Below are 26,433 nucleotides of genomic sequence, written 5' to 3'. Positions count from 1 at the left end.
CCAAATGTTTCTGTTCCAAAAGAAAGCAAAGAACTACAATCCAAGAAGCCAGGTTTTTTTGGTTCTTTTTAAATATAGCATTAAACATATTTTTAAAATACTTTTTAAATATTAAGCATTAAATATAGTTTAATGACACATAAAAAACCCAACAATCTGCAAAAACACTGGTGTTTTCAAGAGCCATTTTGTAAGTTTTCATAAGGTAACTTCACAGTTAAAATGAGCAATGGACTGAAGGCTTATCCCACTGCATTAATCCAGTTTTGGGGAAGCATAACTGGGTTATGAACTGGGATTCAAGCAGAATTGAAGTCAGAATGCATGTCAGTCCAGTCACAAGTGGATTTCTGACCTCTTACAAAAATACTAATATAATCAGTCCCTCAGTGGCTTCTCACTATGGAGATGCTTGGATACTCTGATAGAGTGGACTTCCCTCTCAGTGGTTTCTCAATGTCAGGGCTGGAGAGTATGGAAGAAGCTTACTCGTGTGTGCCTGGTCTCTGGTCAGAGAACACTTCAGTCTTGCTTTATTCAATCAAGTTAGCTCAATCCAGCTACCCTGGCTCTAACTCCACCTGCTAAAACTGAGCTGAAGGTGTTTGGCTGTGTCCACACTGCTGTTAAGAGGGTTTTTCAATTGAGTTAAGCTGGCTTGACCAAGCTAACTTAATTGGAAAAACCACTATTTTCCCTAGCCAAGGCCCAAAGATTTCAGAGCTCAAATAACAAAAGACTAAGTTAAGTGAGGCAAAGCCACCCTGCTCTTCCAACTGCCTTCTTGGCACAAGCCTCCAAGAAAAGAAAAGCAACCAACATACATGAGAATTCTGCTCTTTGCCTTTTCATGTTGCTAATTGCTTTATTAAGCCAGCCTTTCAAAGGGAAGGGAAATAAAGAAACTGGATTCCTTCCTACACAAACCCCCTACAGGTAGCTTGCTCGAGGTATATGTATTTTTAAAACAATTACCTCTAATTCTGGGTTTGTTTTATGCTCTGGGAACTCATTAATTCCTCCATTTTAAGCACGCTTCCCCACAGAACAACTTCCCCAGGCCAGAACACCTCCCACCCTGCTACCCAGCACAGGCGTGCAGCTCCCTTCCTTCAAGGTTTTCCTGAGGGTGGATCATCTTGCCAAGCAATGCTCTGCTGTGGTAACATGATGGAGCATTAGTGCATTCTGCCTTCCATGCCAAAGCCTCATTCTGAAAGGGAATGTAGTGCATGTGCTGGCGGCAAGACAGTCCAGGGCGGGGAAGGGCTGACTGATTTATACCTTTCGCTTTAGAGCTGCATCCCAGGCCCCTTTAATTCTTTCCTGTTTGTTTCTCTCCCTCCTGTGGCAGCCTTTAGTCATCGCTCCATGCTGGAGCCCAAAAAACCCCACAACGTTTTCCAGGATGATCTATGCCATTGTTCCCAAAACAGAACGTAGAAATTACAGCTCAGTACACCTAGGACCCATCCTGGGGCTGGGCCATTGGAATTTCTGGTTGCAGGGTATGGTGCTGACAAGGTGTGACGGAGAGGCTGCCCTCTCCCAGAGGATATTCTTCGAAACTGCTCTGAGAGTGGAGAATGGAGAATTCTTTTCTACTCTGAGACACGTCTTTACTTTTCTCTTTTTTTCTTTTCTTTTAAATTTGACTTAAGAAAAACAAGTGATGGGCAAAATGTTTGAAGAAGAGCTGCAAAGCACAGAGTGGCATGGATCTGCATTCCTGCAAAATTTGGCGCATCTCCAGGTGTGGGGTTTTGGTTCAGCTTGTTATAGAGAAAGCTGTGAGATTTAGATCTGAACTGGGGCAAAGGTCTGGGGGTGAGTCAGGTTTCTACTTTCATGCAAACTGGTTCATCCTATCTTTAAAAAGTCCAAGCCCACCAGGAACTGGTACTGTTTGTATCTGTCACTAGTGGCAACTTCTGCCAATAGTATGAAGCAATCTTCCTACTGTAATACAGGGCCTGATCCAACTCCCATACAAAGATTCCCATTGACTCGGTAGGGGATTTCTTTGGCCTCATAATGACTTGGGTTAAGGGACCTCATCTGAATCTAATAAAAAAAAGGGATTGATCTATATGGATTATGCTGGAATTTGATTTCTGATCTTCCCCTCCCCCCCAGTTAGACCCTCATGCTGTAACAGCCAACACACCTGGCTTTCAAGGACAGTTCAGACTGGCTTTAAAGTTATGCAAGTGGAATATGATCTTTAAGGGAGTCTATTAGGACATTTAAAACACAACAACCAAAGAATGCCCCCATTGGTCTAAAATATAATGCAACTGTGTTTGGGTAGCTAGGAACATTCCATCGTGTTTAAATGTATGTATATGATTGTTCAAAAATACAGAAAAAGGGTTTTTTTCCTTGTTACAAAAGAGCATAGTTTGCTCTAATGGGATCTAATAACCCTTAATAGTCCTCCGTAAAAGTAATAGGGTTCTTAAATCTCCACTTGGCAATAATCCGGGGCAGAAAAAGTGCATTTTAAAAATGGGAACAGCTCAAGGCTGTGTGTTCCCAGCCAGCAATGACAAGCTGAAACAATACAAGGAATCCAGATAATGAAGCACATATGTCTTTCCAGTACCCTGCGAATCAACAGCTTCCTCATTTACGCAATCAAAAGGAGGAAAACAGCCCCTCCTCCCCACTCTAATCCCAGCACCTGAGGTCAAGGGGTTAGGTTTGCGAAACTGTCCCTGATATTACTATAAGACAAGACTTGAGGAAGTGAATTCACTCTTTGCTTTATTTTATTTTCTCCTTTCCCTTCCCTCACCCTTTTTCAATATACACATTTTCCAATGCAGTCCAATGCAGGGATTGTAGGAAAGCAGAATAAAGCCAGCTCTAATAGTTTGTAAAAGTCAAGCGAGACAGATGGCCAAACGCCTGGCATGAAACACAGGGCCCGATTCATTAAAAAGCATAAAAGTATATATATAAATATAAAAAAGAGGGCTCTGTCCTCAGCCGAGATCGCATTATGGTTACTCATTTGGAGCCAGGCTGCCCTGCCACAGAGAGAAACCCCTGAGGCTTCCAGGTTTACACTTTGCAGGAACTCTTCTGGTATCCACTGCATCAAAATCTGGACCTGGGGAAGCCCTGTTCTCTTCCCCATGGAAGGTCCAATGGCATCTCCCCAGGTGGTGTGCTTTTGCATGGGTCTTTCTGAATGGAAGGAGGACTATGATACATCAGCATGGTTTGCAGGCAAAGGAAAAACCTGAAAAATGGATTTTTCTTCCAGGAGTGGAGGAGGATTCCATGGCTTTTGGCGGGCATCTGTAGCACGCCAGCCTGACAGAACCTTTACTTGATCTGGCCTGGTTTAACAGAAGCTAGCAACATGCACACAGCCACAGTCACAGCAAACCACTACAGTAGAACGGGATAATTAGGAACCATGCCTGGAGTCCTAGGGAAGGGCTCCCCAGGCCAGGTACTGATCCCCTGCGCTGTCCAATTAATAATTGTAATAATAGCACTGAAATAACATTTTTGCAAAGATCTCAGAGTTGGATCACATCAAAGTAAGCACTATCCCTGTCCACATGCTACACACAGCAACACTGAAGCCTATTAGCCTGCCTGGTATATTGAGCATCCTGCTTGAGATTCCTCAGTCCAGATTTTCAGAAGTGCTGCACATCCACAACCCCCGCTCAGTCTGTGGGTGCTCGGCTCCTCTTCAAAATAGACCCCACGAGTCTCATTCTGAGCCCTGAAAAATGAAGGCATCCAAACTGAGTGGTTGCTTTGCCCTAAGTGACTTCCCCAAGGTCACTAAACAAGTCAGTAACAGAACTTAGGTCTCTTGACTGCCAGTTTCAGCTCATACCCATTGAATCACACTGTGTTGCATTAGAACAATGTTTTGATCTTTGCCCACTGCTGCAAATTGGCTGTGAGCCTGCATTTTCAGATGTTACTAGCCTGGGGTGAGCTCTATAACCCCTTCCTTCACCCCAGTTCGTGGAGAAAGGGATGAAGAAATGACAGAGGCATTTCTGTTTCCTGTCCGGCTCTGTCAGAAGGGAAAACGTGTCAGATTTTGAATTTCAGATTTCAAAATCATCTTTCACTTGGAATCAACCCATTTCTGCTCCAAAATCCTCATATTACAAGCAAAAAGATTTAAGAGCATGGTAATTTTATTTTTTTTACAAAATAGGCTCAACTTGAGTTCAGAAGAAAATGTTTAAAACACCCTCAAATTGTGGGTAGCATATTCCCCGGAGCAGTTTGATAATAGAACCCATTATCTGCAACAGCCAAAGGGGAGGTTGGCCAGTGAATGTATTGGTCCTGAAATCTGGAGAGGCATGGGTATTTCTGAGCAGCTCGTAGCTGCCCTATTCATAGTCATGAGGGCAAACACCACACCAAAGTTAATCCTGGGTTTGCTGGAAAGCAGACAGCAATGGCACCAGGGCTCCACAATTGACTAGGATCCACTGCACTAAGGATTTTATTTTAATCTAAGTGCTTTTCCTCTCCTATACAAGTGCCTTTGTGGTGCAGTTCACAGCAGCAATTAACAGAGATAGTTAACACACAGTCCCAGCTGTGTCCACTGTCGGTTTGATACAGGTTCAGCATAGTATATTCCATCCCATATTACCTCAGTGAAGATTAGTGCTAGGTAAGCTTCAAAAGGTTTGGGAGATTGGGTTTGATTTGGAGAAATGCCCAAAATGTGGGAGCTTCTTCAGATCTTATCAGAACTCTCTGTCCCTAGTGGATCTGTACCAAGGCCTAAAGGAGATGGAAAGTGGACACGAAAGTCAACATGCCAGCCAAGAAGGAGGGGCACTGCCTATCCAAGAAGGGGAGTTACAGCAGGAGTGGCTCTACTGACCCGGGCCAAGGAGAGGAAGAGGAGCTTCCCCTCTGTTTAAGAGCAGGAGAGAGAACTGGTCTCCACATCCCACCTTACTTTAACCCCTGGCCTGACCTGCATAATGGGAGTGAAAAATCTCATGAGAATGGGCTCTCTTGGGAGACTTTTGGTCCTTCTTGTTTCAGGAAATACAGCAAGAAGGAAGCAGGAAATCAGCAAAAAGATTATGATTCTAAGGGCCTCTGGGTGCTTAATACAGGAAAATAATCATCATCATTCAAGGACAAAGCATGCAGTGTTTTTGCACCTAGGAACATGCACAGTTTGAGCTCTGGATGCAGGGTCAGGGCAGGTTCTTTTGTTGATGTAGTGAAGAGGCTGCAATGTCCAATCAGCAGATCTGGTATCTATTCCAGACTCTGTCATTGAATCAGTTGTGTGATCTTCGAAAGTCACTCACTTCTCTGGGCCTCAGTTTCCCCACCTCTGCAATCACATAATAGCACTTACCTTTGTAAAATGCTCTGCAAAAACACACTTATTATTCAGCAGCATACATAGCACTAAATGCCCCAGCAAAGAACAGAGCCCCATTGTGCTGGGTGCTGTACACATACACAGAAACAGAGAGCTTACAGTCTAAACAGAGAAGGCAAATGAATGGTAGGAGGGGAAACATATGTATGGAAAGGTAAAGTTACTCTTCCAAGTTTAGAGAGCAAGGCAGTGCCTAAATCAGGACTAGCACCTACATCTCATGACTCCCAACACAGGGCCTGCTTCGCTAGGCCATGCTGCTCTCCAGCAGCGTGCAGCCACGTGTACATTATATGCCAGGGTCGCAAGTGGACTAAAGTTTCACTCCTTGCAGAGTCTTAAGCTCTACAGCATTGAACACGAACCGCTGGGGAGCTCATAAATTCTGTACTTCTCTGCATCTCTGCTCCCGGGGGAGCTCAGCAGAAGCTTTGTTTCTTACATTAGTGAAGCCCTGCAAAAGAGTTGCTAAAGATGCATTAGGGTCATGTGGACACTCTGAGTTACTGCAACGTGGAAATTAACTTTAGCGATGCTGGGAGATTAAAGCAAATCTGTGAGCTCTGCTCTTGAGGAAAAGTCTGCTAGGTCACTTTCCTTTTTTATTTTTATTTATTTTATTTATTTATTTTGGTGGGAGAAACAAAATAAAGACAAATTGAAGCAACCAGCGGAAATACAGAAAATCAGTGATCGCTTCAGGGAATTCTCCGCATCTTATCCTCCAATGGGAGAAGAACAGGGAAAATGGATCAGTATTTACTCACCCTGTCTTTAATTGGAAAGAGAGCACATGCTTTGCTTGAGGTTTTTGCTTTTTGGGTTTTGGGGGTTTTTTGGGGGGGAGGGGGGTTTGGCTCTTTGCTATTTCCATGTCTAACACTCAAAAAGTTAAAAACAGACCTTGCAGGAGCCACGTGTTTGTCTACAATTCCAGCTGAAACAATCTGCCACCTGCTTTGGGAGAAGACAGGTGGAGAACACAATAAATGTCTTTGGAACAAGGAAAAGGAAACACGAAGCGCGGCTCCAGAACCAACAACACCTAGCCTGGTAGAACGCTTCAGTGTGGGATCAGTGGGCAGCTGTCTGTTAATCTGAGCAAACCCATGAAGAATTGTATGGTACACTTCCCACATCCCGGTGGGTGGGCACTGTTACAGCAAGGGGCTAGTTCTGTCCTCAACTCTGCCGGTGACTCGCTGTGTGGTCTAAGGTGAGTCATTGTATCAGTTCCTCCATCTGTCAAATGGGGATAACAACATTTTAGCCTGTTTCAAAGGCTCCTTAAAGAGAAGGATCACTAGGACCAGGTATACGGAATTAGGCAGGTGCTGTGAATGAGATGGCATCCTAGAGGTGTGCCTGAGATGTGAAGTTCAGATCAGTGCCCATACTCCTGCAGGGCGCAGTGGTCTTTGGCTTTCTGTGGTGCACATCCTGGGCTCCGTCGGATCAGTGGCCGTCACACTGGAGGGGACGGCTCTGTGAGGCAGACAGTCGGTAATGTGACACCACCAGGCCCATTTTCATTTGTGGGACCCAACTTGGATATTTTTTTTAAAATCAGCTCCCTAGAATCAGAAGGAGGTTCATCAAGCGCTGCCCTCATGTGAGATTGTCTATCCAGATGCAATGCCACCCCAGTCCAGCAGAGGGGAGGCAAGCTCCCCTGTTGGTATGTGGAGGGAAAGTGACTCAAATAATTATGAACATTAGGGTGAGGTGTTCAATTCTCAGATTCAGTTTGGCTCCATGATGATATCCATAGGGGGGAAAAATCAGCTGTCCTTATCTTTAAAGATTGTTATATTCTTGCTCAGAACTATATGTGATGTTCTTTCCATGTACATAAATAGGCCAGATTTGCAAAGGAGTTGTACCTCTGAAAAAGTAGACCCCTAAATTGCTCTCACATTTGCAAATACAAAACCCTGCATTTTGCACACACAGTCGGACCTAACCCATAGTGTGACCTGTTTATGCAGATGCACATTTGCTTCTGATCTTACATATGTTATTAAGGAAGCTCCTCTGAACCTGTAGCTTAACACTGAGATAGGCCTGAGCTGCAAAATCCAGAGTTGTTTGGAGTCAGAGATTCAACACATCCTCGTCTGCTTCATCTCTGGTGCTTTCATTATTGTTTTATACCAGAATGTGTATTTTATCTAATATATGTAGGATTGTTGTAACCATGTTGGTCCCAGGATATTAAAGAGAGAAGGGGGGTGAGATAATATATTTTATTGGACCAACTTCACTTTGAATGGTCCCTTGAAATATGTGTTAACTACTTATGCTAATGAATCTGTTCCACACTGTATTTAGCAGTGACACTCTGAGTTAGTGTCCCAGACCTGAAGAAGAGCTCTGTGTAGCTCGAAAACGTGTCTCTCTCACCAACAGAAGTTGGTCCAATAAAAGATATTACCTCACCTTGCCATTCTGTTTTATCTAATAACGTTCCAACAAAGCCAAGTGCACAGTCACTCAGCATGGGAGCCATTATGGCGTACCTTATTTATAACCAACATAGGTATCTGTCCTCAACTCTGCCGGTAACCATTGGATGGTTATAAACTGTTCAGGAAGGACAGGCAGGGCAGAAAAGGTGGGGGAGTAGCACTGTATGTAAGGGAGCAGTATGACTGCTCAGAGCTCCGGTACAAAACTGCAGAAAAACCTGAGTGTCTCTGGATTAAGTTTAGAAGTGTGTGCAACAAGAGTGATGTAGGGGTGGGAGTCTGCTATAGACCACCGGACCAGGGGGATGAGGTGGATGAGGCTTTCTTCCGGCAGCTCACGGAAGCTACTAGATCGCATGCCCTGATTCTCATGGGTGACTTTAATTTTCCTGATATCTGCTGGGAGAGCAATACAGCGGTGCATAGACAATCCAGGAAGTTTTTGGAAAGCGTAGGGGACAATTTCCTGGCGCAAGTGCTAGAGGAGCCAACTAGGGGGGGTGCTTTTCTTGACCTGCTGCTCACAAACCGGGTAGAATTAGTGGGGGAAGCAAAAGTGGATGGGAATCTGGGAGGCAGTGACCATGAGTTGGTTGAGTTCAGGATCCTGACGCAGGGAACAAAGGTAAGCAGCAGGATACGGACCCTGGACTTCAGGAAAGCAGACTTCGACTCCCTCAGGGAACGGATGGCCAGGATCCCCTGGGGGACTAACTTGAAGGGGAAAGGAGTCCAGGAGAGCTGGCTGTATTTCAAGGAATCCCTGTTGAGGTTACAGGGACAAACCATCCCGATGAGTCGAAAGAATAGTAAATATGGCAGGCGACCAACTTGGCTTAATGGTGAAATCCTAGCGGATCTTAAACATAAAAAAGAAGCTTACAAGAAGTGGAAGGTTGGACATATGACCAGGGAAGAGTATAAAAATATTGCTCGGGCATGTAGGAATGTTATCAGGAGGGCCAAATCGCACCTGGAGCTGCAGCTAGCCAGAGATGTCAAGAGTAACAAGAAGGGTTTCTTCAGGTATGTTGGCAACAAGAAGAAAGCCAAGGAATGTGTGGGCCCCTTACTGAATGAGGGAGGCAACCTAGTGACAGAGGATGTGGAAAAAGCTAATGTACTCAATGCTTTTTTTGCCTCTGTTTTCACTAACAAGGTCAGCTCCCAGACTGCTGCGCTGGGCATCACAAAATGCGGAAGAGATGGCCAGCCCTCTGTGGAGATAGAGGCGGTTAGGGACTATTTAGAAAAGCTGGACGTGCACAAGTCCATGGGGCCGGACGAGTTGCATCCGAGAGTGCTGAAGGAATTGGCGGCTGTGATTGCAGAGCCACTGGCCATTATCTTTGAAAACTCGTGGCGAACCGGGGAAGTCCCGGATGACTGGAAAAAGGCTAATGTAGTGCCAATCTTTAAAAAAGGGAAGAAGGAAGATCCTGGGAACTACAGGCCAGTCAGCCTCACCTCAGTCCCTGGAAAAATCATGGAGCAGGTCCTCAAAGAATCAATCCTGAAGCACTTGCATGAGAGGAAAGTGATCAGGAACAGCCAGCATGGATTCACCAAGGGAAGGTCATGCCTGACTAATCTAATCGCCTTTTATGATGAGATTACTGGTTCTGTGGATGAAGGGAAAGCAGTGGATGTATTGTTTCTTGACTTTAGCAAAGCTTTTGACACGGTCTCCCATAGTATTCTTGTCAGCAAGTTAAGGAAGTATGGGCTGGATGAATGCACTATAAGGTGGGTAGAAAGCTGGCTAAATTGTCGGGCTCAACGGGTAGTGATCAATGGCTCCATGTCTAGTTGGCAGCCGGTATCAAGTGGAGTGCCCCAAGGGTCGGTCCTGGGGCCGGTTTTATTCAATATCTTCATAAATGATCTGGAAGATGGTGTGGATTGCACTCTCAGCAAATTTGCGGATGATACTAAACTGGGAGGAGTGGTAGATACGCTGGAGGGGAGGGATAGGATACAGAAGGACCTAGACCAATTGGAAGATTGGGCCAAAAGGAATCTGATGAGGTTCAATAAGGATAAGTGCAGGGTCCTGCACTTAGGACGGAAGAACCCAATGCACAGCTACAGACTAGGGACCGAATGGCTAGGCAGCAGTTCTGCAGAAAAGGACCTAGGGGTGACAGTGGACGAGAAGCTGGATATGAGTCAGCAGTGTGCCCTTGTTGCCAAGAAGGCCAATGGCATTTTGGGATGTATAAGTAGGGGCATAGCGAGCAGATCGAGGGACGTGATCGTTCCCCTCTATTCGACATTGGTGAGGCCTCATCTGGAGTACTGTGTCCAGTTTTGGGCCCCACACTTCAAGAAGGATGTGGATAAATTGGAGAGAGTCCAGCGAAGGGCAACAAAAATGATTAGGGGACTGGAACACATGAGTTATGAGGTGAGGCTGAGGGAGCTGGGATTGTTTAGCCTGCAGAAGAGAAGAATGAGGGGGGATTTGATAGCTGCTTTCAACTACCTGAAAGGGGGTTCCAAAGAGGATGGCTCTAGACTGTTCTCAATGGTAGCAGATGACAGAACGAGGAGTAATGGTCTCAAGTTGCAGTGGGGGAGGTTTAGATTGGATATTAGGAAAAACTTTTTCACTAAGAGGGTGGTGAAACACTGGAATGTGTTACCTAGGGAGGTGGTAGAATCTCCTTCCTTAGAGGTTTTTAAGGTCAGGCTTGACAAAGCCCTGGCTGGGATGATTTAACTGGGAATTGGTCCTGCTTTGAGCAGGGGGTTGGACTAGATGACCTTCTGGGGTCCCTTCCAACCCTGATATTCTATGATTCTATGATTCTATGATCTGCTGTATTTCATTTTGGAGGTGGCATAGAAAGTGGCAGCCTATAACAAAGCTTGCACACTCAGTTTTTGCCAGATGCTGACTAACATATAATCATTTATCGCTAACCTCCTCAGGTGACTCATTACAGTTATTTCAGTTTGTATTATAGTAGTGCCTAGAGGCCTCAACCAGGCTCAGGGCCCCATTGTGATAGGTGCTGTACATATACAGAGTAAGAAACAGCCCCTGCTCCAAAGACCTTATAATCTAAATGAAAAGACAGACAAAAAGTGAGAGGAGAAACAGAGACAAAGGGACTCACCCAAGGTCACAAAGCAGATCTGAGAACAACACCAACATCTTCTGATTCCCAGTCCACTGCTCTATGCACTGGGTCACACTGCCTTTCCTAACAGCACACATAGAGTGAGAGGAAGATTTCCACATGGACCCCTGAACTTTAGTGGTTTAGCTAAAATTGAACTGGCATCTGCCCCTCATTTTGTTTTTGAAGTTTCCTCAGCTGATCTTTGCTGTTAACACATTTTGGCACCAAAGTCTCTGTGTTTTCAGGCAGCTAATTAACAGGGCAATGTAACAGGGCAACCTGCTGTTTGAGCATGTTAGAGACAGGATAATTTGACTCCAGAGTTAGATTATACACCAACATATGTACTTTAAATTTGCTCAGAATACTATCAAACTTGACACTGAAAGCACTGCCTTCTAGTACTACCACCACCCGCTCTACAGAGCTGACCTCACCAGAAATCCATGCCAAAACCAAAGTCCCACTCAGCAACTGGCCCTTTTATACCTCCTGTAGAAGCAGGTGGGCTGGAATATCCTGGGTGGAGTCCAAGCTCCACCTCACATGATCTCCCATATAAATGGGACATCAAGATGCAGCTAGTTTTGTGGTTAAGCCTAGGAAGAATTTCCAGCTGTATCATAGAAGATTTAGTCCAACCCCCTGCTCAAATAGGACCAACCCCAACTAAATTATCCCAGCCAGGGCTTTGTCACCGAGGGCTGCTCACCTCCTCCCCATACTGTGCTGCCCACTGCAGCAGTCTGGGAGCTGACCTTGTCTGTGAAGACCAAGGCACAAAAAGCATTGAGTACTTTAGCTTTTTCCACATCCTCTGTCACTAGGTTGCCTCCCCCATTCAGTAAGTGTTTCCCACTTTCCCTGACCATCTTCTTGTTGCTAACATACCTATAGAAACCTTCTTGTTACCCTTCACATCTCTTGCTAGCTACAACTCCAGTTGAGCTTTGTCCTTCCTAATTACACCCCTGCATGCTCAAGCAATATTTTTATACTCCTCCCTAGTCATCTGTCCAAGTTTCCATTTCTTGTAAACTTCCTTTTTGTGTTTAAGCTTACCGAAGATTTCTCTGTTAAGCCGAGCTGGTCGCCTGCCATATTTGCTATTCTTTCTGTACTTCAGAATGGTTTGTTCCTGTGCCCTCAGTAAGACTTCTTTAAAATACAGCCAGCTCTCCTGGACTCCTTTCCCCCTCATATTAACCTCCCATCCTGCCTTTCAGTTCCCCAAGGGAGTCAAAGTCTGCTTTTCTGAAGTCAAGGGTCCGTATTTTGCTGCTCTCTTTTCTTCGTTTTGTCAGGAACATGAGCATGGCCCCAGTTGGTTCCTCCAACACTTGCACTAGGAAGTTGTCCCCAACATTCTCCAAAAACTTCCTGGATTGTCTGTGCACCGCTGTATTGCTCTCCCTGCAGATGTCAGGGTGATTGAAGTCCCCCACGAAAACCAGGGTCTGTGATCTGGAAACTTCTGTTAGTTGTCCAAAGAAAGCCTCATCTACTTCATCCTCCTGGTGACGGTGGTCTACAGCAGACGCCCACTACGACATCACCCTTCTTGCTCTCACCTCTAAACTTAACCCAAAGACTCTCAACAGGCTTTTCTCCAGTTTCATGCTGGAGCTCTGAGCAATCATACTGCTCCCTTACATACAGGGCAACTCCTCCACCTTTTCTCCCCCGCCCTTCCTTCCTGAACAGTTTATACCCATCCATGACATTGCTCCAGTCATGTGAATTACCCCACCAAGTCTCTGTTATTCCAATCATATCATAGTTCCTTGACTGTGCCAGGACTTCAATTCTTTCTGCTTGTTTCCCAGGCTCCTTGCGTTCATGTACAGGCACCTAAGATAACTAGCCGCCCTACTTTCTCAGTATGAATCAGGAGGCCTCCCCTGTTGCACCCTCCTTCCTGTGTTTTCTTCTGGTGTCCCACTTCCCCACTTACCCCAGGGCTTAGGTCTCCATTCCCTGGCCAACCTAGTTTAAAGCTCTCCTCACTAGGTTAGCAAGCCTGCCTGCAAAGATGCTCTTCCCCCATCAAACCCAAACCCACCTTCCAAGTGACTCTGCTAGAGCAACAGTTAAGCAAGAGGATTCTGTGCTCCAGACAGTCCCTAAATCAGGCTGCAGCATGCAATGTTATCCGTCCTCTCTCTGTTTTGGGATGAGTAGTGTCCTTGCATGTCACTCAACCTGCATAAAGACAAGAATGTCATTAGTGTGTGACACACAGGAGGGTGAACAAGGCCTGGCACCCGTCAGATGTCAGGGAGCAGTATTCACTGGCTACAGTTACTCCCATTGCACCTGAGGAAGCTGAATTGAGGTTCAAAGGCATCCTCCTTTAAGCACTGGCACTTGGGTGAATTAATAAATTGAACAAAGGGAAGCTGCCCCCTAATTATGCTGCCGATTATTTTGCAGCATTCGGTTTATGTGAAGGCAGTAGAGTGGAAAACAAGCTGGATGTTTATGTAGCCTTGGCTGGTAGAAAGAAACCATATTCTCTGCTCATTAAAAAGGGATTCATAGATTTTTGCAGCTTCCAGGTTTATTTTTTTGTTAATTATGTTTGCAGTGGTTCATAACGGTTTCCAAAGGGCCTTGCAACTTGTGCATTAAAAACTTAGTGGTTTTACCACTTCAGCTCCCAGACAGTTTTATGTTCAGTGGAGCTGGTCAAAAAAATTTCATCAAAACACCCTTTTTTTCCTTCACTTTGATTGACATTTTCTGGGCTTTTGGAAAATAAAACTCTTTTTTTTTTTTTTAGTAAAAAAAACTTGGGTTTTGGTAAAAACCTATTTTTTTAAAACACTTTTTGAAAACTTAAAGTCATTTGTTTTTCAGTTTCATTTTTTTGTTGAAAAAACAAAAAAGAATTGTAGGAAACAACCCTTCCAACGAAAAATAATTGCTAGGGTTTTTTTACAATCTTCAATGTTAAGGTTGAAATCAGTACTTGAATATATAAGATGAATTTGCTTTAAGGCCCATTCCAAATATTGGAGAATAAAACACACACATCAATAATAAAACTGCATGAAGAATGAAGTTTACATAGTTCCAGGTGTATGTGTGTAAGCAAGTGAATTGCATATGATTTGTGTCTAATTTAGTAATCAGTAAATCTAAATCTAGCTGTGTCATCTGCGATTTTTAATGCATTTACATAATGGATGTGAGAAATGTTTTATCAGTTTGTTTGCTAGCCTGCCTCCAGTTTGTGATTCCTTACTCTCAATGAGGAGAAACTTGTGAATTCAGCAACACTCTCCAAGGTTGCAGGACTTGTTCTGAAATATGCAGAGTGTCCTTTCCCCAAGTGGCATGCTGGCACACCCTGCACCCTTCCTACCTCAAAAAGAATTTGGAGAAACTTTAGTGGCCAGGCTCATTCACTGAAATGAGGACCTGAAATCCCATCCCATACCTGACCCCCATCAGGCCCCTGCTCCACAGCTGGTCCTATGTGTGAGGGTAGGATGCCAGGACCCTAGGCGGGGAGTCCACACTCCTTGATTCCCATGTAGCTCCACGTTGGCCCCCTGCACCCAGGAAGGTTATTTAGTAGGGCAAGGAGAAGCTGAGGAACATGTGAAGGCAGCACTGGTAGGATAATACTGGCCATTCCACCAGAGTTGGTTGTACAGGAGCTATGGGGACGAAGCTATAGCAGGAAGTGTACACTGGCTCTGCTACTTCTCTACAGCATAGGGGGGAGATTTCTTCTCACCCCTCCCTCCCCCCCCCCACTGCCCTATGACTTGGCTATATGCTAGGCCACACAGGGGAGACCAATGGAGCCACCTAAGGGATCCCCAGATATTGAGGCCTGACTCCAGTCCATGGGAACCCTTTCCTAAAGGACTGCAAAGTAGGTGTCTGGACTTGGAGCAAAGAAGGGTAGGAATGTAGCACCAGAAACCACCCCCCTGCAGAGGAGGGGAGAGTTGGCCATTCACACCAAGCCCTTGTATTTATGATGAGGGTGAGGCTGCACAGGCTGCTAATTGGTTACACTTACATGTGCTTCCTACACACTTGTTTTCACAAAAGCAATGGAGGGGAATTGTGAAACGTAGTCTTGGCTGCTCATAGACTTTGTAGTCTTGGCTGCTCATAGACTTTAAGATCAGAAGGGACCATTGTGATTATCTAGTCTGAATTCCTGCACATCGCAGGCCACAGCACATCACCCACCCACTCCTGTAGTAGGCCCCTAAGCTCTGGTTAGGTTACTGAAGTCCTCAAATCTTGGTTTAAGGACTTCAAGTTACAGAGCACTCACCATTTACACTAGTTTAAACCTGCACCTGACCCGTGCCCCATTGCTGCAGAGGAAGGTGAAAAAGCCTCCAGGGTCTCTGCCAATCTGACCCAGGGGGAAATGCCTTCTCGATTCCAAATACAGCCATCAGTTAGACCCTGAACATGGGGCAAGACCTACCAGGCAGATACCTGGGAAAGAATTCTCTGTAGTAACTCAGATCCCTCCCCATCTAGTGTCCCATCTCTGGCCGTTGGGGATTTTTGCTACTAGCAGTCGCCGATGGGCCACATCCTATTGTAGGCAGTGCCATCATAACATCCCCTCCATAAACTTATCAAACTCAGTCTTGAAGCCAGTTAGGTTTTTTCCCCCGCTGCTCCCCTTGGGAGGCTGTTCCAGAACTTCACTCCTCTGATGGTTAGGAACCTTCGCCTAATTTCTAGCCTAAACTTGTTGATGGCCAGTTTATATCCATTTGTGCTTGTGTCCATATTGGTGTTTAATTTAAATAACCTCTCTCCCCCTCTGGTATTTATCCCTCTGCTGTATTTATAGAGAGCAATCATATCTCCCCTGAGCCTTCTTTTGATTAGGCTAAACAAGCCAAGCTCTTTGAGTCTCCTCTCATAAGGTAGATTTTCCATCCCTCGGATCATCCTAGTAGCCTTTCTCTGCACCTGTTCTAGTTGGAATCTATCTTTCTTAAACATGGGAGACCAGAACTGCACACAGGATAGAATTAGCTGCCTCCTTTCTGAGAGTGTGTCACCAGAGAGGGGCCAAGGAGGATGAGAAATAGCAGGCTCTCCTTTGTGAGTGTTAATTACCATTCCTCATTTGCAAAAAGAAAAGGAGGACTTGTGGCACCTTAGAGACCAATTAATAAATTGGTTAGTCTCTAAGGTGCCACAAGTCCTCCTTTTCTTTTTGCGAATACAGACTAACACGGCTGTTACTCTGAAACCTGTCATTCCTCATTTGTTCCCCTATTCCTGCTAGCTCAGCTTGTTTGGTGCCATTAACTCTTGTTTTGTGGAGGTGGCAAAGTGGCAGAGGAGAGAATTCTGAGAACCCCGACAAAAGAGGCCACTTTTGCTCATGTGTGAATTGGAAAACACAAAGGGCCCTGAGTCTTCTCTCTCAGTGGTGTAAATCAGAAATAAAGCCTTTGAAGTCAGTGGAATTATACTGATGTAATGGAGAGGCGGATGAGGACCTGAGTGCTTTCTGTGAAGGGAAGGATGGTCCAGTGGTTGGGGCATCGGCTTAGGATGTGGGAGACCCAGGTTAAGTTCCCAGTCCTGCTATGGACCCCTGTGTTATCTTGGGCAATTTCTTACCCTTTCTGTGCCTCCCTTCCTCATCTGTATAATGGGGATAATAATGCTTCCCCACCTCACATTGGAGTTAGGAGGATCAATACATTAAAAGATGGTGAAGCGCTTTAAGACCTAGAGATGAAAAGCACTCTATAAGAAATAGGCATTATTATTATTAAGCAGCCATCTCTGCTCATTACTGTATATACTGCCCTTTCCCCTCCATTAAAAATGAGCTGCTTTCCTTGTTCTCCTTGACTATAGAGGTGAGGCTGTTGTTTATATTCTCTCCCCCCTTTCAATCTGCCCCCCCCCCGCCACACTGACCTACTGCTGTGTAATTTACACACCTCTGAGAGAGCAGCAGTGCATTGTGCTGCTAAGTGCCTTCTGATTTCCAGTTACGCTGCATGCTGTGCTCTGCAGACACAAGGGAGAGAGTGTTCTTGCTCACGGCATGATGGCTCTCTCCTTCTGCCTGACAGAGACCCCACGTGCTCCCACCAGGCATTCCCCAGCATCAGCCTCCACCAGCATTAAGGCAGGTGCTCTTTGTTTTCCTACACTAAAGAGCCACACTCTCCCAGATTTTGTGGCGAAGCGCCATTCTCACTTGGCTACTGCAAGAGCCACAATCTGCAAAGAGCTGTGGGGGCTAAAGGTATTCTGGGATTTATGCTTTTCCTGTTGCAGAGCAGACAGAGCACGCAGTACATATTCCAACAGGGATGTCTCTGCTCCCTTCAGGAATTGCAATCCGTGTTGTGCAAATGCATAATGTGATTTGGCTCAGGTACCTGTTATTTATCCAGAAAATACGTCGTCTTATCTTTGATGAAAGCAGGTTGCCTCCATTTAATCCTTGCAAATACTTGGAAAAGTCACAGTCTTTTTTTTTAAGGATTTCTAAATTACTCACTTTGCATTTTGATGGCATTTTTCATTATTAAATCTTAGATCATTTTGTACATTTTAATTCCCTGAGCCACAGAAGACACATGTGAGGCAGGTAAGTATGATTATCCCACCTTACGATACAAATATGGTGTGAGGCAATAGATAGATTTTATGGATGAGTAAAGGAAGGTACCAAGTGACTTTGCCAAGGTCAAAAAATGAAACTGAACAGGGCTGGAAGTTGAATCAAAGATCCTGAGTCTTGGTCCCAGGCTCTAAGCACAAAACCTCACTGCTCTCCTTGAGCTGGAAATGGAAGCCAAAAGTCCTGACTCCCAACCAACACTTCCTCCTTTTTCAAGAGGAACGTTCGTGGAAACAAGAAATATTTACTCCAAAAGTGACTCGCTTGGTCAGTCATTCTCAGCACTGGGACAGTGTGAAATTCCAAATCCCACTCATTAAAATCCTAACCTACAGTATCCTATGGCAATCACACCAAGCACTGCTATGTTGCTATTGTATGCTGCAGCATTTGAGACCATTAATATGGAGTGCTGTAAGACTTTTATTAGGACAGCCCATCTACTTATCCTCACTGAAACACCTGGGTGAACCGGCGGGCCCTTGCATTGTCAACAAACGTGTTTGTAGACCAACAAGAGGATCGAATTCCACAACTGAGTACGCCCTGCTTTCACTCCCCAAAGTTCAGATCTAAGGACTGTTAGAGCACTTGGGCTGGTCTCGGCTATTGGCACGGCATAGGAGAACAGCACTTGATAAGAAGAGAGGCAATGTCTTTGCAAACCACTCTAAGTGATCCTGGGGCTGTTTTCAAACCCATGTGAGCCAATTAATGTCGTTATGTTAAAATCAATGTAAATTCATAATTTCTTCTAGCTCAGAGATGAACAATCCAAGTTTTTGGTTTGAACACCCTGAAACTTCGATGAGGAGAGGTTCCTACCTCAGTGCAATCTGCGTCTGAACTTCTCCTAAAAGAGATTCGCTGGCCCTGAACCGGCAGTGAATCTGGCAAATCAGATCTGGATCCAGATGAGAATTCTTCTTCCCTGACCCATATCCAATTTCCATGGGAAACTAAATGAAGCTTGGAGGATTTGACTGTTTTTTGAAATTGTGCAGTTAATTTGAACCCCAAAGTCTCAGCAAAGTTTAGGGATGTGGTTCCACAGGAATTGAAACCAAAGGAATGGGGCTTATTTGTATGCTGCAGCTGCTTACGCTAGGCAAAGTGAGTGCAAAATTCTATATGAGTGGCATTTGACGTTCCCTTTGCACAGGTGTAAATAAGGACACAAAATGCCAGGCAAAGGAGAATTTGGCCCAGTATCTGTGCCAAGCTCTGAAAGGCAAATCTGCCACATTTGTACAGCTCTACTCAGTAGCCAAAGCCCATGGAGGGGATTGCACAGTGAAGTGTGTCCTAGCAAGTCTGGCAGCCGCAAATGCTCCCCCATGAATAAATGACTAGCACTGCATGCACAGAGATGCTCTGCCTCATTAGAGGAGGTTCCTGGTAGCCAAGAATACATCTAAGAATCACCAGCCTAAAAACAACCACCACATCTTTCAGCATAATTTACTGTGGAAATAAAAAACTGCAAAGACAATTGTGTTTCACTTATGGGCTTGAGTCGTGAACGTTTAGTGATCCTGGCCTCCAACTGAGCCTGTTCAGATACTACAGAGAGTGCCGCTCCTCTCTGATAGCTTCACACTTTGTGCTCTTGGCAGCAACACTGTTTAGGAAATTATACCAAACTGGAGACATAACATAGACATTGCAAATAGAACTGTTTACATTCCTGTAGAGAGAGCTGCAGCAAAAACTGCCAGGACTGCAAGCTCCAGTGAACGAGATACTTGACGCTTGTGAGTTTTAGATTTTTCCCCTCTCTGTTTAATGCACTCAATGTATGCTTTAGTCATGAGGTTTGTGTGCTCTCAGCTAAAACACCCTACCCCAGGCCATGCCTCTTAAATTTACAGAGGGGCCTAGCTCAGTATTCCAAGTCCCAACACCCTCAACGTTTGGTGGGGCTCAGATCAGACTTTGCAGCTTGGACCTGTCTGTTCCAGAAATGGAGCCACCTAAACCAGAAGGAAATACACATTGCTCTGAAGACAAAAGCCAGTGGAGGATGTAATGACCATAAGTGTTTTGAATGTCCCTGTCCAGCTGCATACACCTCTATACCTGTATCCATGATAGTTGTAAGGAGAGCCATGTCATCAGCATAGCCAGGAATGCCTCTTAAGACTCAGAGGACATTTCTATACTGCATCTGGGAACAAGCCTCCCAGCCCAGGGACACAGATTTGCACTTGTGGGGCTTGTGCTAATGCTCTGAAAATAGCTGTGTAGACGCTGTGGCCCAGGCTGGAGCTCGGGCTCTGAAGCCTGGCGTGGAGGGGGCTTGAGAGCCCAAGTTCCAGCCCGAGCCACCATCTCGAAGCACCGTCTACACAGCTATTTTTAAAGCACTAGTGAAGCCCCGCTAACACAAGTCTGTGGACTCAGACTGGGAGGTTCACTCCCAGATGCAGTGTAGACATGCACAGACACACCGGACAAGCAGAGCTTTACTTGGGAATGTCCATGGAACTCTGAGCTAGAAAAGGTGGCAGTCCCCTGGCTGGCTTTATATAGAGTGGGTCTGAGCTGCAAGAGTTGCTGGATTTCCAGCAGTATAGTGGGTTGAGGATTGTTCGGACTCAGAAGTTTGGTATGGTCCATTATAGCCATAGAAACCATCTGTGAAATGTTGATCACGGTTAGGAATTCATGTGTTTCCGAGAGACACATTCTTGGGTTATGAAACATACAGCATGGGGAACTTCATGAGAACTCTTCTCCCAGCTGATATCACTGTTGTGCTGCACTTAATCACCTGGTTCAGTTACATGTGTTTGCATTGGATAAAAAACATAGAAGTTCTAGTCTCTCAGCATGTTAAATACCACCTCTTCTCACTGTAACGTGGCTGGTGCTCCTCACTTAACACCCTTAGCTCACATAGTTTCCCAACTCTAAGTATGGAAATCAGGCTTTTCTAGCAGTGACCTGACCCTCAGCTATGCTAAGCCTCGTGTTGAGTGTTCCACCTCCCATTCAGCCATACATGCGCTAGACCTGTTCCCAACACGAGTCTCATTGTTGTGAACAGCCAGAGTTGCCTGACAGCTTAGCTCATGCACAGCTGAATGGGATGCAATGGGTTAAGGCTGGTAGAGATACAGTGTGAGGGCCAGATCCACAGCTGGTGTAAATCAGCATAGCTACATTGAAATCATTGAAATTGTGTTGACTTACACGAGCTGAGGTTCCGACCTCTGCCCAGCAAATAGGTACAGCTACCCAGAAAGGGTAGAGAGCTCATGCTACTGCTTGCAGTGATTGACTTATAAAAATGAATATAATGAACGGGAAAGAAACCAGGATCTGCGAAGCTCTGTTTAGAGTTAAACAATTTCAGACACAGATTCTTGTATTATTTTTTATCCATTTCAGACTCGAGTGGTGTTACTATCAATGTATCGCATGTTATTCTTGGATTGCTTTAGTTTCCCACTGTTTTTTCCCTTCTCATATTTCTTTATTTTCTCTAAATTTCACAAACTGAATTTAGGTCTGGAGGCTTCCCCTCCTTCAGTGTCTCAGAAGGGATAGCAATTGGTCTAATATATAAAATCATATTAGGAATGTTCTATATGTATCAGATAACGCAATATCAGATAATGCAAACCAGATAATGCACCTTTTCCATGACAGAGGATTACAGATTTGTTCAGGGAGACTTCTCTGGGCATGTCATTAAGGATTTGATCCTACCACACTGAAGTCACTGGGAGTTTTACCATAGACTTCAGTGCATTCAGGATCAGACCTCAGTATTACCAACACCAAACATTCAAAAACACAAGTCAAGCCCCAAAAATCATAATATTGACTTTAAAATAATGAGATTTTTAAAATAATAAATAATGGGTTCTTTTTATTTGCCTTCTGATTTTGAGACTTTAGGGCTCACAGTTTCAAACTGTTTTGCAATCTGGAAGGTTAGAATTTTACTCTTTTTTTTTTTCAAATGAAAACTGAGATTTTCACATAATCACATGATCCCAGCAGCTGGGGCTTTACAACACCAAGTATTGCAAGACTTTTCATTAAATTATGAAAGTTGGCAAAACTGAGACCCTAATTGCTTAATCTGGAAACCTTCCTAGGAAAGAGGGAGTGCTCACAAAAATCTTAATTACATAGAGATCATGAAGAGACGGTTGCAAAGGTCAAAAGGCACAAACAGTCTCTTGATACGTGTGTGTACCAGTATTGCCAACCCCAAAAGTTTAAAAAGTCATATCAGATCTCTGAAAAATCATGCTCTTTTTAAAAATTGGGGTTTCTATTTGCCTTTTGGTGTCTGATTCTTTACAGTGCACTGGGGTCACATTTGCATGGATGTTTAAGTCTGAAAAAAAATTTTAATGAAAGCTGAAATTCTTATGTACTTCCATGCCTGCAGCAGCTGGGGCTTTAAGCAAAACAGCAATGATCATAAGACTTAGGATAAAAATCACAAGAATTGGCAACACTGGTATGGTACCTAGCACAATGAGGTGTCTTTCTTAACGAGGGCCTCTAGGTGCTACTGTATGTGATACAAATAATGATATCCAACTACCACGTATTTATTTATTTATTTATAGTTTAAAATGCTACCTTTCACCTGCATTTCTGAGTGACTGTGGTATCAATAAAAGCGCTAAGCTGGAAATGAGAGGAAATCCTGTCTCAGCTGCTGTAGCTGCTGTACATCATAGTGTCTCAGAGTATAAATTTTAAAGCACTGAAGATCAGAAGTATATAACTTATAGACTGCAACCAAATCTGTAACCTTGTTGTACTTACATAAAGTAATTTCCTTTTGATTGCCTATTGAGTAAGTCTGATTATTCTTTAAGAGTCACTTTGGAATGGAGCCTGAAGGTACAATATAAAATAATTGAATTGAGTGTAAAGTCCCAGCTGGTAACCTTGTCAGTAATTTGAACAAAGATCTTGTATCAGTAATTTAGAGAGCTACGGATGTGGGGTGGATTCCACTAATATTGATGGAATTTACCCTTCCTCCTCCCCCTACCATTAAAACTTCTATTCTTACCAACAAGCTCATTTTAATTGAATTAACGTACCAGTTGACTGCCACACGCTGGAATTAGAACTGTATGGTTGGCTCAGATTTATTTCACGCTATATCACAGTATGAACTTGAGGAATGATTTCCAGGAGACTAATTATCACATTATGCTGAACTGCATCCATAATTACTACAAATGGGGAGACAGGATTCTTTTTTATCATTTCTAAACCATTTGTTGCAATGTTTTAGCCCCTTAATGAAACTAGAACAAAAAAACAGAGCTGTAGTCAAAAGCCCTTTAAGAGATGGCAAGAAATACTTTGTGTAAGGCTGAGGTCATGGTGTATAAACTCCCCACCTTTGCTGCTTGTGTGGGACCGGGGGTTGATAAAGGGATTACCTTACTTCTGATAACTGTGGTCACGGGGCCAGATGCTGTGCTGGGTTACACTGAAGGCAAAATCCTGGAGGGTTTGGGGGAACAAATTGACTTTGAGTTACTTTAGGGCAGGGTTTCCCAAACTTGTTTCACTGCTTCTTCAGGGTAAGCCTCTGGCGGGCCGCAAGACACTTTGTTTACCTGAGCATCTGCAGGTACGGCTGCTTGCAGCTCCCAGTGGCTGCGGTTCGCGAACTAAGTTTGGGAACCCCTACCTTAGAGTATGTCTTCATTGCAGAGTTAACTTGGGTTGCCCCTCTCCCATTCACACACACAACCCTCTTACCTGAGTTTGATAGTGCTTTCATCCCAAGCTAGCTGTCCTGGCTGGGATTGCAGCCTAGAGCTCAGCTGCCTCTTTCATTTGGGTTGGTGACCCACCCACTGCAGTGAGGACGAGGGCTAAAATCACTTGAATGCTAATAGTCCTCCAATGCCTTCCCACAATTCCCCCTAGCTGACCAGAAGGACGGACAACTTTGCCCAGAGTTTACTGGGAAAGAACCATAGAGCATCTCAGTTTACTACAGTACAAAGAACCATTGGGATATGCCACCAGAGCACTCTTGGTATCTCCCAGATTCTGAGCTGCTTCAGGAGTGTCTGTTGGCATAAGCTAGAGCAATCCTAGAGGTTACTATAGTTTATGGTGGCCACTGCTGCCAATGGGTTCTCCTATAGCCTGGAATACTATGGCATAAAGCACCTGTGACATGATCCCTCCCTCCCCTGACCACATGGGGCTGGAGTGGATGGCATAGGGCAGTCTTTGCTACACCTGTGCCACCATTACACTGGAGGATTCTCTGGAGGCCATTTCTGCTCTCAAAGGCACCTCTGCCTCTCAGGTTGGCTCAGAGGGGCCTTAGCCAGGGACACAATATTTCCCTGGGCCTGTCTCTGAGCACTGTCCCATCACCCTCTTGCTGCTTAGCTTGCCTGCTCCAATTGCAAATGTCTTTGCCATTTTTAATGGCCCCCATGTCCTTGCACAGCTTGTTTCACACAGTGTGGAAGGACCTGCATTCAGTGCAGGGAGGGGTGAGGTTTTCTGACGCACGCCTGGCAAAAGGGAACAGCTGTTGGTGTGGTGGCCCCTCTCCAGCAGGCAGGTGTCAGGGAGATGCAGTAAGTCATTATGGCAGAACTGGGATGCAGGAAGGGGGCAGGTTCAATCTCATGGCTAGCGGCACTTTAAAATATGAAATGGAAAGGTGTTTCAGTTGGGAACCATTGGACAAGCTTCCAGGAAAGCTGAACAGGTTTTGTTGCGGCGGGTGGGGAGGGGCTCAAGGATTCATCAAAGGGACTTTGGCTTGGCTGATCCTCACCCCCAGCAATTCTCTGTTCTCTGGAGTAGTTGAATTGCTATGTGTATAGCAGGGTTCCCCAGATGCCTCCAGACTGGAGCTGCAATTACTCACAGAAATGGCCAAGCCTCCAACGCAAAATTGTTTCCCTTTCCTCTGGCCACAAGGCCCGAAAGCAGCAGCTTCAGAGAGCTCCCAGTGACGGAATCTTTTACCTGCCTGACCACAACCTGGCTCCACATAGGTTGTCTTCCAAGACTGATTTGACCTCTCTTCCGTCAATGTCAGCTTCATTGGAGAGTGTTAGCGCAGGATTCACATGAGTGTTTGTGTGGTTCTTGCTTCCAGTAAAAATGTGCACCAAAACCAACCCAAACCAAACCCTCATTATTAACAGAAAGCAGAGCGTCACAAAGGAAATATCCACTGGAAGGATCCAAGCTCATCTCCATCTTTTGGTAGCAGCAAGGTGCCCCTAATCTGTGGGGGAGAGCAGGTCCCTGAGGGAGGAGGAATGTAGTGAGTGTGGGGCAGGGCCTCAGGGAAGGAGCGGGGAAAGGGCGGGCCCTCGGGGAAGGGGTGGGGCTTGGGTGTTCAGTTTTGTGCGATTAGAAAGTTGGCAACCCTGTTAGTTACAATTATGTAGATGCCCTTATTTCAATTTTAACCAGGCTTATTTCAGTTAAGTTGATTAGGCTCAAGGTTAGCCTCATTAGAAACAAACCAATCTTAAACCAAAATGAGTGCTCTGCACAGAGGTTTGCACTAGTTAAGTCCATGGAGTTAAACTAAATAGGAGCAAATTTGTGTGTAGACAAGGCCTTGGAAAGCCAGAGAGAACCACAGGGTCTATGTCCAGCAGCCTCAATAAAGAATCTTCTTTATATTCATTGCAGACCAGTCCTGTTCCTTTCCTACCTCATAGAGTCCCCCTTTAGTAAAATGCTTGTTCATAATTTTAATAATCTTTGGCTCTCATTTACCACTTTTTATCACAATGCATCACAAAGGAGCATGTTTCATTATCCCCCTTTCTCAGGTGGGAAAACTAGAGCAGAGAGGGGACTTGGTGTGCACAGGGTCATACAAGCACTTGGAGAATTCATTTCCCAATGGGGCTTCATGCAGGCATTGTAAAGGTCAGCAGAGACCTGCCTGAATAGAACAGTGCAGACAGAACAATAGTGATAGTGTCACAATTGTCATATTAAAGTGCTTTGTTACAAGGCTGTTCTGACTGCCATATGATGCAACTTGGGGCATTTCCTTCCTCTTCAGATACTAAGTGATCAGATAAATTACTATATGTTTTGACTCGAATCACCTGACTGCAAAACAGGATCGTGAAGAATCCAAATTTAATCCCATTTTGGGGCATTAAAAATATATCCAATTCATTTTGCTTTGATTAAATCCTGCATTTCATTAGAAATATCAAATTACCTTTTTTATTTAGGGCATTTTTTTTTTAATTTCAGAAACAGTTTCCAGAGGACTAAAGGATCCAGACATGGAAATTAACCTTGTGCAAACGTCAGAATAAATGGTATGTTACTATGGCATTTTGGATGCCTTCTTATTTACTAAGCTTTTCGACCCTGTGTGTTGCTAAGATGCACAAAACAATAGGCTGTCCTAGACTTGCAATAATAGGGTCAATGTGCAAAGCAAATGGGTTGTAATTTTCCATTAATGGAATGTGTTCTGCTTAGGGAGGTCGGATTGAAATATTTTTTTTTCTTTTTCATTTTTCTGAAGTACAATTTTAAATAAACTCCCTCTGATCAAAATTGGAGATTAGCTATCCCTCCCTAATTCACTGCTTTGCTTTAATAAATGGTGGATTTGCCAATTTAGGCATGATAGAACACACACACACAAATCTTACTTACTAATGCATTTCTATTTTGTACACTCCTTGGCCAACTGCCATGATCTACAGCTAGTGACGCCAACACCTTGATTTACTGTCTCCTAGCAGCTATGTCTCATTTCATGAACCACTTTAAGGAAATGGT

The 26,433-nt window shown here is 44.6% G+C and overlaps 1 protein-coding gene across 1 annotated transcript in view; it reads left to right on the top strand.

Moving 5' to 3' along the window:
* Nucleotides 1-25,958, top strand: part of MORN1 (MORN repeat containing 1) — a 195,202-nt gene extending 169,244 nt beyond the window's left edge. Inside the window, 1 exon segment of the mRNA XM_078849320.1 lies at nt 25,894-25,958. Coding sequence (XP_078705446.1) covers nt 25,894-25,958 — 65 coding nt within the window.
* The last annotated feature ends 475 nt before the right edge of the window (nt 25,959-26,433 follow it).

Source organism: Lepidochelys kempii, chromosome 18 (genome assembly GCF_965140285.1).
Source record: "Lepidochelys kempii isolate rLepKem1 chromosome 18, rLepKem1.hap1, whole genome shotgun sequence".
In the NCBI taxonomy this organism is placed as follows: Eukaryota; Metazoa; Chordata; order Testudines; family Cheloniidae; genus Lepidochelys; species Lepidochelys kempii.
The sequence above is the reverse complement of the archived record's forward strand: the minus strand, read 5'-3'. Positions and strand labels throughout refer to the sequence as shown.